We start from the raw sequence: 15,429 nt of genomic DNA, 5'->3' as shown, positions 1-15,429 counted from the left end.
CTGCAGAGAGTCCAGCGCAGCCACCAAGATGCTGCAGGGAGTGGAGCATCTCCCGTGTGAGGAAAGGCTGAGGGAGCTGGGGCTCTGGAGCTGGACAAGAGGACACTGAGGGGGGACTCATTGCTGGGGATCAAGATGGAAAGGGGCAGTGTCAGGAGGATGGAGCCAGGCTCTGCTGGTGACAACCAGGGACAGGACAAGGGGCAATGGGTGCAAACGGGAACACAGGAGGTTCCAGTGAAAGAGGAGAAGCAACTTGTTGGGGTGAGGGTGGCAGAGCCTGGCCCAGGCTGCCCAGGGGGTTGTGGAGTCTCCTTCTGTGCAGACATTCCAACCCGCCTGGACACCTTCCTGTGTAACCTCATCTGGGTGTTCCTGCTCCGTGGGGGGATTGCACTGGATGAGCTTTCCAGGGCCCTTCCAGCCCTTGACGCTCTGGGATTGTGTGAGAAGACGAGAATATTGTGAATCTTCCCGCAAACAACTGCGGACCTCATGGAGAAGACCAGAATATTGCGAATTTTCCCCTGAAAAAACATGGACCTCATGGAGAAGATGAGAATATTGTGGATCTTCCCCAAACGACTGTGGGGACTCATCCAAAGATCCCAAATATGCCTCGTTCTTACCAAGCTCATCGTATCCCTGTTCCTTGTGCCAGCGTGGTTCTTCCCACATGGAACAGTTTCATGGCAAAACGACGCTGATGCTATTTTTTGGTAGATTCCTTCACAACATCAGATGACTTGATAGAATTTTTTAAATTTCTTCACATGGCATGGCACCCAGCTCTTCTGCAGATGAAAAGCCAACGGGGAACCCAAAGCAACGATGGGTGAACCTTTGGTGAGATGTCATCCCTTCCAAAAATGAGTCGTTACAGGGAAAAAATGTGGTTTTGGAGACTCTGGGGAGATTTTCCCAGGTGGCTTTGTGAGTTGGCTCAATACAGAGCCTCAGAGAGGACCCAGGACGGTTTCTTTGAGGATTTAAGGAAGATTATTGCCTTTCCTTCTGAAGGAACTGGGCAGCCGCAGTGAAATAATACGACAAGAGGCATTTTTTTGGTAAAGGGCTGGTTTTTGGTTACATTTTGTCGCCAGGTCTACCCTCCCCCAGGTCATCCAGTCAAGAGCTGCTCTACAGATTTGTCCTTCCCGGTGCCCCTCTTCTTTCTCCATCACCTTGGGACCTGAAGATACTAAAAAAAAAGAGTCTATTTTTCCCCAAAATAACTATGGATTTACAGAAAGCAGAGCGACTTCAAGAGCCGTTGAGGGTGACATGTCTCAGACGGAGTCCCGGGTTCAAAGGCGGCCATGCAGGATGAAGGGTTTGCTCCCTGGTGGAAATCAAGCAAGGGCTTGAATGTTCTTCCCTCATTTCTGTGCTATGGTGTTGGTCAACTTCAGTGTAGCAGTCAACTGGGTTGGTCAACTCAATGTAGGAGTCAACTGGGTTGGTCAGCTCAATGCTGGAGTCATCTAGGTTGGTCAACTCAATGCTGGAGTCAACTGCATTGGTGAACATGACGTGGGAGTCAACTGGGTTGGTCAGCTCAATGTAGGAGTCAAATTGGTTGGTAAACTCAATGTAAGAGTCAGCTGTGTTGGTCAACTCAATGTTAGAGTTGGGTTGGTCTACACCACATAGAAGTCAACTGGGTTGGTCAACTCAATGTTGGAGTCAATTGGGTTGGTCAACTCAATGCTGGAGTCGACTGGGTTGGTCAACATGACATAGGAGTCATCTGGGTTGGTCAACTCAATGTTAGAGTCATTTGAGTTGGTCAGCACAACATAGGAGTCAACTGGGTTTGTCAGCATGACCCACAATGTCCCTTTGGAATTGAGCTGCAGTCCTTGGGGATGTGACTCCATGGTGGCCAAAGGCAAAGAAAATTTCCTTATCTAAAATCACAAATCTCCAATAATCGTCAAATTATGAGAAGGGTCATCAAATCATCTGGGGTTTCTTCCAGGGACTGGGTGGTGGAGCGCTGTGTGCTTGTGGGAGGAACGTCACCTCTCCTTTCTGTCCCTTTTTTAATTCTTTTTGAGGGATTTTTGAGGCTGCAGATCCCTCGTCATCCAGTGACGTTTCTCCCGCCCGCAGGTTCTCGATGTGACTCCCACCCAGGATGCACCATGTCTCCCCGGCGCCGGCTCTGACGATGATGGCCACCCAGACGGTGCCACCTCCTCCCTACCAAGACACCCCACAGGTGAGTGTCCCCAACACCCGCAGGCTCCCCCAGACCGCTCATGCCCCCCAACTCCCGCATTAATTACTTGCTAAATAATGACCATTTACAAAGTATTTCACCCCAAAACTAATTTTAAAGACTCGCAAAAATTAAAACCCTTCTTGACGCAGTCTCCGATATTTGAGCTATATTTCTCCTTTCTGGCTTTTTTTGAGGTTGATGATGTTTTTGTGGGGAGCAGGTTAACGAGCTGGAAAGACGCAACGTCTGGATCAACCGGGATGGGTTGAGCCATAGGAAGACTGGAATGGCATTTTAATTTATTTTATGGCGTTTTTTGGCAATCGGTCATGGGGGGAATAAAATATTTCATCTGTGCTGTTACTCTTAAGGGTGGAATAACTTTTCTGAGCATCATTATGGAGTTAATTTATTATACGAAGAAGAGCTTGTCCAAGGTAAACTCTGCTGGAGGATCTTAATGGGGCTGAGGTGGGATTTTGTAGACAGTCCTTAGCTGGTTTTAGGGGAAAAAAACACATAGTAAACCATCCCGAGATGGTTTTTGGGGCCAATCCACATTATGTTTCCACTTCGGGGTTGATCCAGATCGAGCGCTGAACTGAATCCCCGTTCAAAGTGGCTTTTTTTGGAGGTTCCTCTGGGAAATTTGAAGGTTTTTCCTCCATTTGCTGCAAATCTGGGCCGCGAGAAAATCTCTCCTCCCAGGGTAAAAAAAACACCCGAATCAAACCTGTTCTCTGCACAGTAAAATAAATAAATCCACTTTCCACTCGTCTCCTTTGGCGGGAAAAGGTCGCTCGTTGCCAACGACCCCTCGGTGGGGGATTTTACGGCTCGTCCAACTCCTGTGTCATCATTTCCGCACTTCGCTCTGCTGCTCCCAGAGGGGTTTTCTTCCTAGTTTTAGTTATTTTATTTTCTCCCCCACTGTCGAAACACGGTGCCATTTGAGTCCTAATGGGCAAGTTAAGGGACTTTTAAAATCACCGACTTTTGCTGCAACATCCTCTGGATACACCCCCCCCGTACTTGTCGCTTATCTGTTCCCCCCCACATTGTAGTATATTGAATTTTGGGGGAGCATCGTTGACCAAAATCCTCATTTTTTTCCCTATCAAGGGGCTGCTGGAGCATTTTTCTTTCAGTTTAGCGGGTTTGGAGGAAAAGCCGCAGCCAAGAGTTGCCAGCCAGGCAGAAAGGGACCTGGGGGACTAATGGACAGGAAGCTCAACATGAGCCAACAGTGTGCCCAGGCGGCCAAGAAGGCCAATGGTGTCCTGTCCTGTATCCAAACCAGCGTGGTCAGCAGGACAAGGGCAGTGACCCTTCCCCTGTGCTCTGCACTGGGGAGGCCACACCTGCAGTATTGTGTTCAGTTCTGGGCCCCTCCGGTCAGGAAAGAGATTGAAGTGCTGGAGGGTCCAGAGAAGAGCAACAAGGCCGGGAAGGGACTGGAACACAAGCCCTATGGGGAGAGGCTGAGGGAGCTGGGCTTGTTCAGTCTGGAGAAGAGGAGGCTCAGAGCTGAGCTCAGCACTCTCTAGAACTACCTGAAGGGCAGTTGTAGCCAGGTGGGGATTGGGCTCTTCTCCCAGGCATCAGCAATAGGACAAGGGGCCATGGGCTGCAACTCTGCCAGGGGAAATTGAGGCTGGAGATCAGAAAGCAATTCTGTGCAGAGAGTGGTCAGGCATTGGAATGGCTGCCCAGGGAGGTGCTGGACTCACCGGCCCTGGAGGTTTGTAAACTGAGATTGGACATGGCACTTAGTGCCGTGATCTAGTCAATGGACTGGAGCTGGACCGAGGGCTGGACTGGATGATCTCTGAGGGCTTTTCCAGCCCAGTCCAGTCTGTGATTCTGTGTGAAAAAGACAGTAGGTTTGCGGAAGTGGGAAAATGGGAAATTAGGGGGGAAATTGGTTGGATTTGGGTAGGAAATTTGCATGTGTTGGAAAAAAATGCAGTACAGGGGAATTCCAGGTGCCGGAGCTGAACTCGGGAGTTACGAACAATAAAGGGGATGACAAAAGAACAGAACAGAAAATAAATCCGAGCAAGGAAAAGGTCAGGCCAGAGATTTATTAAAGTCAAACAACTCGGAAGCGAAAAGGGGTTGGGCCGGTTCAGGTTTACGCAGCTTTTTGCTTTAAAAGCGAGAAATGGGCTTTTATTTTTCAGGCCGAGAATCTGATATTCAATATATACATATATAAAAATATAAATATTAAAAAATAATAACATATATTAATATATATATATATATAAAATATATTTTAAAACTCTTTAGTTATATATGAATAACCACAGAAATAAATATAGAAGTATAGGAGACAACTGAAGGAATAATAGATATTAAAATATCTTATTTCTAGATAAATAGACATAAATATATAAATGTAAATACATATAAAATAAATATATTTATATAAATAGATAAAACAATAAAAATATATATAAATATTAAAAACCTGTTTAGTTATATAGGAATAATATATATATTAAAATATCTTATTTCTATAGAAATAGACACAAATATATAAAAATAGATGAATATAAAATAAATATATTTATATAAATAGAGAAGACAAATAATAAATATATTTTCTTTATATATAACTGGACACAGTAATTTATATAAATAATTAAATTAAATTAATAAACAATTAAACAATTAGTAAATTAAATATGAATATATATAATAAATTAAATAAAATAAATAAAATATATATATAATATTTTGCAAGAGGCAGAGGTTACTTTTTGCTCCCATCTCATGCCAAAATTGAAGATTTCCCAGCAAAACCACATAAATGTGAATTTTGGGAACATTTCCCCATCAGAGCGGGTGAAATCGCCCCTTTGTGTCCATTTTCCACTGAGATTTTGAGTGAAAACCACGAGATTTGGGGGATTTGTGAAAAGAAAGGGATGCGTACGTTGGACCTGTCGGCAAATCATTCTGATTTTTTTAAATGCAATTGTTAATTTTAAGTGAAAATGATCCCTAAATATTTGCAATCCCGTACATGGGATTTTGTGGCAATGCCACAAATTTGCACCCGCGCATCTCACATCCTAAAATACAAATATTTAACTCAAATTACCGCAAGTTTAGCATTTCTCATAGCGGGGCATTTCCAGCCCTGGCACGCTGTGATCTGAGGGTAGAACCGGATAATTTGGGCACGAGGAAAATAGAAATAAATGAAATTAAAACAAAAATTTTGGCTGGATTCTCACGGCGCAATAATGACTCATCCCAGGGTTTGGCGGGTTGGAAAAGCGTCATGTAATTTTGGAAGAAAATTGGAAATACCTGTGTGTCTAGACAATAATTCCAAGTTAATAAATCACGGTGAATCATCACTGAATAACTGACTAAATTCCCCCCTTAGCTTTACTTTGCTTTGTCGGGATTTCTGCCTGTGTTTTCTTCAAGAAAATAGTGGAGGGAGAAGTGGGAAAATCCTGATTTTGGGCTTTCCAGGTGAAATGTCTGTGTGTTTTTGTTGAATATATGTAAATGTGTTTTCACCCCAAAACCTGTCCTGCTCAGAGCCCCAGCGCGGGGTCCCCTCAGTGGTGCAGAATGTGGCAAAACTCTCTGGAAAAGTGCATTAAACCCTGGTTTTCTCTTTTCTCTTTTTCTCCTTCTCCCTCCTTTCCTTTCCTTTCCTTTCCTTTCCTTTCCTTTCCTTTCCTTTCCTTTCCTTTCCTTTCCTTTCCTTTCCTTTCCTTTCCTTTCCTTTCCTTTCCTTTCCTTTCCTTTCCTTTCCTTTCCTTTCCTTTCCTTCCCTTTCCTTCCCTTTCCTTCCCTTTCCTTCCCTTTCCTTCCCTTTCCTTCCCTTTCCTTCCCTTTCCTTTCCCCTTTCCTTTCCCCTTTCCTTTCCCCTTTCCTTTCCCCTTTCCTTTCCCCTTTCCTTTCCCCTTTCCCCTTTCCCCTTTCCTTTCCCCTTTCCCCTTTCCTTTCCTTTCCTTTCCTTTCCTTTCCTTTCCTTTCCTTTCCTTTCCTTTCCTTTCCTTTCCTTTCCTTTCCTTTCCTTTCCTTTCCTTCTTTCCTTTCCTTTCCCCTTCCTTTCCCTTTCCCTTGTATCTTCCTCTCTTCCACTCTTTTTATCTCTTTCCCTCTCCCTCCCTCCCCTCCTGTTTCCTCTTCCGTTTCCTCTCCCACTTCCCGTCCCACTTCCTGTTCCAGATGACGGCCGCGTCGCAGCCGCCCCCCAAGGCTCAGCCCGTTCACCTCTCATCACCAGCAGCCGCCCCCCCCGGCCCCGGTGCCGCCCGGAGACCCCCAGGCGCAGCTGGAGGCCGACAAACGAGCCGTCTACAGGTGACACCCTCCACTCCTTCATTAACACATGCGTTATTCTAACACTTTATTAATGCTTTAATTAATGCATCAGTTAATGCATCAATTTGTCAATGCTTTAATTAATGCATCAGTTAATGCAACTGATTCATCGATGCATCATATTCCAATCATAGTGATTCCAATGCATTAATTATTCTAACGCATTCTAATATTATTCTCATGCATTAATTAGCTACACAGGACTTAGCAATTAGCTCCTTTTTAGCAATTGTTCTTGATAATAATGCACAGTGTGGGAGCTCCTCATGGACCTGCCCCCCGCCAAATCCAACCTTCGCACCCCAAAAAGCCCAAAATCACCTCTTTTTTGGGCAAACCCATGTGATTTTGGGCTGAAAAACCACCCAGAAGGACTGAAGTTCAAAGTTGAACCTGAAATATGGGGCAATATTGGAGAAATATGGACAAGCCTCCCCCGCCCAGTTCCTTTTTTTGTCACTTTGGAGATAACAATATATGATATTGTAATATATGCAGTGATTTTATTGTATAGTTGTCAGAAGGAACATTATAATTATGTAAATAGTATAATTATATAAGTAATATGTAATTATATAAGCGATATGTAATTATTTACAATATTATAATGTATACAGTAATGCTACAACAGTAACGTATAATATTATAATGTAATTAGGATTAAGATTTAAATTTAAGGGTTAATGAATGGCAGGGGCCGCGAGGTTTGTGAACCAAAGAACCACAGCTGGAAAGTGAAGGAATTCAAATACTTTTACTCCAAATATTCCAATGGAAGAGTCCAAAAGGCCTGGAAAAGGGGACGGAGACACAGAATAAACCTCTGATTTCCCAGGCAAATGCCCACAGTTATCCCGAGCAAGTCTCAAGGATTTTTCCAACGATGGAAATAATTTTCTCAAAGTGAAAAAGGTCGATTCAAGGAAAAAAAAAAACACCTTTTTTTGCACCTCTGTGAAGAGTTTTGTTGTGTTTGCGTGCCAACAAAGACCAAAAAACCCTTTGGAGTTTTCATTTGAAGGTCAAAAAGATCACGGAATCACAGAATGGACTGGGTTGGAAAAGCCCTCAGAGATCATCCAGTCCAGCCCTCGGTCCAGCTCCAGTCCATTGACTAGATCACGGCACTAAGTGCCATGTCCAATCTCAGTTTACAAACCTCCAGGGCCGGTGAGTCCAGCACCTCCCTGGGCAGCCATTCCAATGCCTGACCACTCTCTGCACAGAATTGCTTTCTGATCTCCAGCCTCAATTTCCCCTGGCAGAGTTGCAGCCCATGGCCCCTTGTCCTATTGCTGATGCCTGGGAGAAGAGCCCAATCCCCACCTGGCTACAACTGCCCTTCAGGTAGTTCTGGAGAGTGCTGAGCTCAGCTCTGAGCCTCCTCTTCTCCAGACTAAACAAGCCCAGCTCCCTCAGCCTCTCCCCATAGGGCTTGTGTTCCAGTCCCTTCCCTGGCCTTGTTGCTCTTCTCTGGACCCTCCAGCACTTCAATCTCTTTCCTGACCGGAGGGGCCCAGAACTGAACACAATACTGCAGGTGTGGCCTCCCCAATGCAGAGCACAGGGGAAGGGTCACTGCCCTTGTCCTGCTGACCACGCTGGTTTGGATACAGGACAGGACACCATTGGCCTTCTTGGCCACCTGGGCACACTGTTGGCTCATGTTGAGCTTCCTGTCCATTAGTCCCCCCAGGTCCCTTTCTGCCTGGCTGCTCTCCAGCCACTCTGTGCCCAGCCTGGAGCGCTGCAGGGGGTTGTGGTGGCCAAAGTGCAGGATTCGGCACTTGGCCTTGTTGAACTTCATCCCATTGGAATCGGCCCAATTTTCCAGTCTCTCCAGATCCCTCTGCAGAGCCTCCTGCCTTCCAGCAGGTCCACACTCCCTCCCAACTTGGTGTCATGCCAGAAACACCATTTTTTGGAGCTATTTCTCATCCCCAAAAGTGGGGAAAATATTATTGGCTCGTCCCACACATGGACTTGGTTGCCCAAACCTGCTTATTTTTGGGTCCCAGCCAAAAGTAGCCCTGAAATATATTTTTATCTCTAAAAACACACCCAACGAGCCTTTTTTTTCACTGGTGCAGAATCTGGATGTTCATCTTTGCAGCGTTTAACATGGATTGTGTGTCATTAAATGTACATGGGTTTCAGCCTCCACCTGAAACGCTGGATTTTTGGCTCATTTTCAATAATTGCACCAAGGCCGGTTGATCAACTGCCGGGAAAATGCGAAATATTGAAACCACTGGACAAGTCCCTGCTGGGTTTTCTGCTCCAGCAGGAACTTTATCAACCATAAAACATAGAAAAAAAAGGTGGAAAAAGGGAAACAAACTCACCCTGGTGCGGCGAGAGGGATTTTTTCCAAGTGGGAAACGGATTTCTTTGCATTATGTTTGTTTTCTACTATTAATTTTTTTTGTGGACGGAGTTGAAGCTGCAAAATGAGGCCGTTAGAGCAATTAATTCCTCTTTATTAGCCCGTGTCGGAGCTTTTTTATGAGCAGCTGCAAATGACCTCCGTCCTGCAGGAAAATGTCAGGGCTGGTTGGGGTCTTGGATTTGGAGAATTCCTTGGAAAAATCAAAACCATATTGACCAAAAGCAGGTTTTTCCACCCCAAAGCTCTTCCTTGTGTTATCAGGGGGATTTTTTTCATTGGCCATTTGTTTTGCACATGGAAAGGAAAAGAAATTCAGTGACAATTCAGTTCAAAACTGGAGGCAGAAACTCAAATTCCGCGATACTTGATCGGCTCAGGGCTCCCCCTGAACCCACCCCGGGGTTTGGCACCTCCCCCTTGTTTGATTTGATTATTTTACTTTTCTGTCATTTTGTTTAAATTTTATTTATTTTACTTCATGTTATTATTTTTATTTTACTTTGTTTTAATTACATTTCAATATATATTTAGTTAAATCTTATTTTTAGTTTTTATTTTATTATTGTTTTATTTTATTTTATGTATTTAATTTATTTATTGTTCTTTCCCTTCCCTTTCCCCACTTACCTCTTCCCTTCCCTTCCCCCTTTTCCGTTTTCCTTTTCTTCTTTTCTTTCTTTCCTTTTCCCTTTTCTTTTCTTTTCTTTTCTTTTCTTTTCTTTTCTTTTCTTTTCTTTTTTCTTTTCTTTTTTTTCTCCTCTTCTCTTCTCTTCTCTTCTCTTCTCTTCTCTTCTCTTCTCTTCTCTTCTCTTCTCTTCTCTTCTCTTCTCTTCTCTTCTCTTCTCTTCTCTTCTCTTCTCTTCTCTTCTCTTCTCTCTTCTTGTCTTTTTCTTTCTTTTCTTTTTTTCTGTTATTTGTATTATTATTTTATATTTCATCATTATATCTTATGTTTTTATTATTTAATTGCATTATTTAATTTATTGTTTTTACATTATCTTATTGTTATAATTTATTTTTATTACTTAGTTCAATTTTTTTTTTAATTTTTATTTTTAATTTTAGTATTTCTATTTGATTTCCTTTTATTTCATTTTCTTCCCAACTCCAAAGCAAACAAACCGTCCTTCCCGTCTCTCCCGGCCATTCCCGGGGGCAGTGGCCACGCGGCCCTGATTATTAACCCCGATTATTAACCCTGATTATTAACCCCGATTATTAACCCTGAGTGGCCCCAAACCCCCTTGGTACCTGCAGCTGCAAATCGCTCCAGGGCTGCAATACCCCCCCGAAAAAGCCCAATTTTTTCGGGTAATTCTGTGCCTTTTCTGTGAATTGGCAGAAACGTCAGCAGGGACCTGGCGGTACATAAATCCCAATATTTCTGCTTGGAATTTGCCTTTCATATCCCCGGGCTGAGCCGAAATTATGAAATTATTCCCCCCACCCCCGTTCTCCGCTCCATCCTCAGTGAATCTTGCATTAAACCGGGATCAGGAGAGATTAAACTCGAATATGCCACGGTATTAGCGGCTGCAAATGAAGATTTAACCCCTTCGCCTGACTCCGTCTTGGAAAAGACCATCGGGAATTGATTCATAATCATCTTTTGGACCATTTTTGGAGATAAACCAGTGGAGCAAACCCCATCGTGCTGGGATAACTGGGGTGCTGGGGGAAGACCATCCCTGGAGCAGCATTTTGCTGTAAGACTCCATAAATATTTTGATTTTTTAATTTAATTGCACAGAGAGGTTCATTGAGGGTCGTGCTAACTCGTGATCTTCAGCCCCTTCTTCTCCATGTGCTTTGGTGTTGGAAGTGTGTTTGCATTTTATATTCCATCATCATTAGAGCAAATTATGGATTTGCAAGAATTGCAAGTTGTAGAACCGTATGAAGAACTTTGTTTTCTAAGATTCATCTCCTGATGAGAAATAAGTGGGATTTGGCCCATTTTTTCCTTCGTGTGTAGACCTGGATGTACTTTATGGAGGTACCTCTTGGTGGAGGTGGGACCTGTAGGTGTGTCCATAGGATATTGAGGGGATGTAGGAACATGGGCTTATCCCATCTGACATCTCCAACCATTGGGTGAAATATTGATGTCCATCCCCAAAATGTGAATCCACCAGGACAGTAGATGCCTTCAAGACAACCGCCATGACACCAAACTTTTTTCACCCGTGGCTTTGGTGATATGATGGAAGGCACCAAGACACTGGCAGAAGTCATTGTCTGGTGGAGAAGATGGTGAACTTTGCTGGTTTTAAAGCTTTTTTTTCTTGTTGGAAAAGGTTCAGAGGGAGCACTTCCCGTGTTGGGTTGGGAGTGAGGTTTGCATCACCAGTTTCTTGTGAGCTGGGAAGGAACAGATGGAGGGTGTGGGGTGTAAATGGAAATGGGACCTAAACCAGTGGGTGTTCTAGGGGGTCTCCTTTGTCATCTGCAGGCACCCGCTCTTCCCACTGCTGACGCTGCTCTTTGAGAAGTGTGAGCAGGCAACGCAGGGCTCCGAGTGCATCACCTCGGCCAGCTTCGACGTCGACATCGAGAACTTTGTCCACCAGCAGGAGCAGGAGCACAAACCCTTCTTCAGTGATGACCCCGAGCTGGACAACCTGGTAGAGGCAACTGGGGGTGGGCAGGAGGTTTTGGGGGGTTTGGGGAGAGGGGATGAGGAACAAGTTATGAAGATCTACCACCTTAGGCAACGTCTTGGAGCTCTGTTGGTAGTGTTGACCATCTTGGCAGTGTTCTCCATAGAACTTGCAAGACCTTTTCTAGGACCTTCTCTGAGACCTTTTCTGTAAGATTGCTTGTGGAAACAAACCCCTGCCCAATTTTTGGGTGGTTTTGCCACACAAATGTCATGACATCAGCCTATTTCCTGGGAACACCCAAGACTGAGGGCAGGTTTGTGCTCCAAAACTTGCGATTTCTGCAGGAATTCCTGCTCTCCAGGGCAACATGCAGCAGCAACTGCGTTCTTGTCTTGCACCATCTTGTTTCAAGTATTATGGGCAGCTCTTGTCCTGGAAAAGGCAAAATAAGAGCTTTTATCCAAAAAGGGTGATGTGTATCAATGGTTTGGGACACTTTGGGCCATTTTTGGTGGCTTCTCTATCATCGCAACCCAAGTTTCCTACTGTACCTATTGCCGCTGGAAGGTGCCTCAGAAGACTGCTTGGGATGGAACTTTTCTCAGGAAACATCCCCAAATCCTCTTATTTTGTCCAGGAAGCCTCCACAGGTGGTCTCCATGGCAAGCTGAGTGGACAAGTCCATGACACCATCCTTCTTGATGCTCGGCGAGCAAATTTTTTGGGTCAAAAGCAATTTTGCCCACCTCTGAACATGCAAAGAGCAAAACACCTTCCTCGGGGGTTGGTGTGTCCCCTGGGACACATTACAGAGGGATTTCTGTCCCAGAAAAGAAGAAAATGGGGCGATTCAAAGGCATCTTTTCCCAAATATTTCAGATATTGAGGACGGGAGTTTGTCCAACGACTGATACGAAAGGAAGAAGGAGAAACGCTCATCCAAGTGTGAAGTCCTAAAAGAACCCAAGAAACAGTTGCAAGATGGATTAAAATCCTGCATTTTTGAGCCCGATTTCAGCTTGTTTTGTGAGATCCTTAAATCCCGAGTGGTTTAGGAGCCTGTGGAAAGTCCCCCGAAAAATATGGGGTGTGTGAAGCCCCACGTGCAGCTTCCAAAACCCATTTGGCAGTTTCTGTAGCCAAGAACAGACCAGAAAAAGCAACATTTTGGATTATTTCAGTTTGAGAACTGAATATGCACTGAGTGTTGAGGTGGACAAACAAACCAAAATGAAATATTGTGTTAAATTAGTTACAAATGGGTGCAATGACTTCACAAGAGGAGAGAGATGAAGCTAAAAATGGTCAGAAATTTTGGGGGAGGAAAATCTATTCCTACATATATCGAGATGAAACATCTCCAGCAAACACCTAGTGCAGGAGATGTGTCCACAGAGGCAATTTTCACTGTTTTTTGGTGGTTTCTTCTAAAAAAACCCAACACCAATCTTGTTTTTTGGGCCTTGTTTGGGAGTAACTCTTGCTGCAGAGGTGAAATTTGGCTGTGGAGAAACGCATCAATCGTATGGATGGGATCACAGCACTGGACATATTTATATTCTCATATATATATATATATGTATTCTTCTCCTATTTCTGGGATATATCTGTATGTATATATTCTATTTGAATGCCCAGAATGTCCCCAAAGCCGCCACGTCGCCCAGGGTGTTCGGCCTCCATCAAGACGTGGTTAACGTGATGCTGAAACAGAACATTCCTATTGGCACAAAGGGAATTTGGGATGAAAAAGTCTCACCGTACACATAATTTAACATTTTAAACTGGTATTTCCCCCCTATTTCCACTCTGCGCTTTTTGGGGTGTTTTTTCTTCTAACACCAATTCCCGGGAAATTGGTGCTGGCAAAGCAGGGCCGAAAAGACCGGTGGCTTAGCCGTCATTAGAATAAGAGTCATGTATTCCTCACCGCCGAGATGCACATAATTAGAAATTAGAAAAAGGTCAGATATCACCATTATCAACTCAATCAGCTGCCGAGTGCCACACAGTCAATTAATTCAGCATCTGTATTTTTTACGACCCCGCGCACGTCCGCCGTCAGACTGTAACTCTTTATCCGGACAGATATACGACGCAGTGGAGCGGGGACATAAAATGAGACCCTAAGCAAATGAGCTGAGATAATTGAGAGATTTATTTTTTATACATATATGTGTCAGGTCTTCTTGCCTTTGCCCTTGAATATTGACTTTCATGGCCGTTGAGCCCTGGGAGGATGCAGAGAGCCGGGACGCGACGCCTCCGCCTCGCGGCTCGCAGGGGAAAAAGAAGGAAAAAAGGAAAATAAAGGAAAAAAATTCAAAAAGAAAGGCGAATAAAAAGAAAATAGAATTTTTGCAGCCACAACCTGGCATCCCTGTTGTTCACCCGCCAAAAATTCACCTTCTCCGTGGTGAAGCCACCACCCGAGTTTGGATTTTTGCGGATGTTTCCCCACCGTGGCGACCGGCAGTTTGTAAAGATGACCACTAAAATTTGCAAGTTAAAAACACCCTTTGAAATGCAAAGACGCTTTGTTACATAAAACCCAATTTATTGCCCCGGAGTGAATAGCTGAAATTTTATATATTATGCAAGATTTCAAACAGCAGCTGTAAAACTTCAGGTTTCAGGCTCGGCACGAGGAATGTTTTATGTGTAAATTTTTTCCCGTTTATGGGGTACGTTTTAATGAGGCCCAGGCTGACGGCGGAGCCGCAGCCCCATAATCTCGTTAGAAGAAGTGGCCTCCGGAGAATAACCAAACACTTCTCCACATCCAGGGCTTATTTTGGGGGGCAAGAAGAGCAATTCCCACAAAGGCAACGAGAATTTTTGTGCGTTTTGCAGAGGTGTGATTGATGGGGAGGGAAAAGGAACCTGCAGGTGTGGAGGGATGGACTCTGGGATTGGTTTGGGGTGAGAATATTGATTGTTTTGGCTGATTTTGGTGTTTTGAGAGAGGAAATACATTTAATTCTACTGTAAATATCAGCTTCAAGTTAGATTTTCAGTGCGAATATTGATTTTTTGGGCTGTTTTGAGAAAGAAGATGCATTTAATTCTACCATAAGGATCAGTTCCAGGTTAGATTTTGGGTGGGAATATTAATTTTTATGGGTTTTTTTCCTATTTTAACTGCTGTTATTATCCTTGCATAGATGGTGAAGGCAATCCAGGTGCTGCGCATCCACCTCCTGGAGCTGGAGAAGGTCAACGAGTTGTGCAAAGACTTTTGCAACCGCTACATCACCTGCCTCAAAACCAAGATGCACAGTGATAACCTACTCAGGAACGACTTGGGGGGGCCCTACTCCCCTAACCCCTCCTCCATCAGCCTCCACCCCCAGGTAATGCCTCAAAAATCGCCCATAATCCCCAGCGTTGCACGTTGGGCAACGGGTGAGTCGCACGTTGCTCTACAACTCTTGGGGCCTCCTGACAATTCATGAAAACCCATCCACAGTTGAGAAAACTAATTAAAAATGACACATATCTTGCTTATTTGGTGCAATAAGTGATGCTGTGGATAATTTGGGGGTTTTATGGCTTTTTTTAACGCCTTAAAAATCACCCGTAATCCCCAGTGTTGCACGTTGGCCAATGAGTGAGTCAAGGATCTCTCTACAACTCTTGGGGCTTCCTGAAAATTCATGAAAACCCATTCCCAGTTGAGGAAAATGGTTACAAATAACCCATATCTTGCTCATTTGGTGCAATAAATGATGCTGTGGATAATTTGGGGGTTTTATGGCCTTTTTTAACGCCTCAAAAATCGCCCGTAATCCCCAGTGTTGCATGTTGGACAATGAGTGAGTTGAGGGTCTCTCTACAATGCTGTGGATAATTTT

The 15,429-nt window shown here is 44.2% G+C and overlaps 1 protein-coding gene across 1 annotated transcript in view; it reads left to right on the top strand.

Moving 5' to 3' along the window:
* Nucleotides 1-2,140: 2,140 nt before the first annotated feature.
* PKNOX2 (PBX/knotted 1 homeobox 2) overlaps nt 2,141-15,429 on the top strand; it is a gene marked incomplete at its 5' end in the record, with an annotated part of 28,552 nt that continues 15,263 nt past the window's right edge. The window contains 5 exon segments of the mRNA XM_080358071.1: nt 2,141-2,224; nt 6,428-6,487; nt 6,489-6,562; nt 11,425-11,596; nt 14,740-14,928. Of these exon segments, the coding sequence (XP_080214197.1) occupies nt 2,141-2,224; nt 6,428-6,487; nt 6,489-6,562; nt 11,425-11,596; nt 14,740-14,928 (579 nt within the window).

The sequence above is a fragment of the Nesoenas mayeri genome (genome assembly GCF_963082525.1).
Source record: "Nesoenas mayeri genome assembly, chromosome: 22".
NCBI classification, from domain to species: domain Eukaryota; kingdom Metazoa; phylum Chordata; class Aves; order Columbiformes; family Columbidae; genus Nesoenas; species Nesoenas mayeri.
Note: the sequence above shows the minus strand (reverse complement) of the source record. Positions and strands in the feature narration are given on the sequence as shown.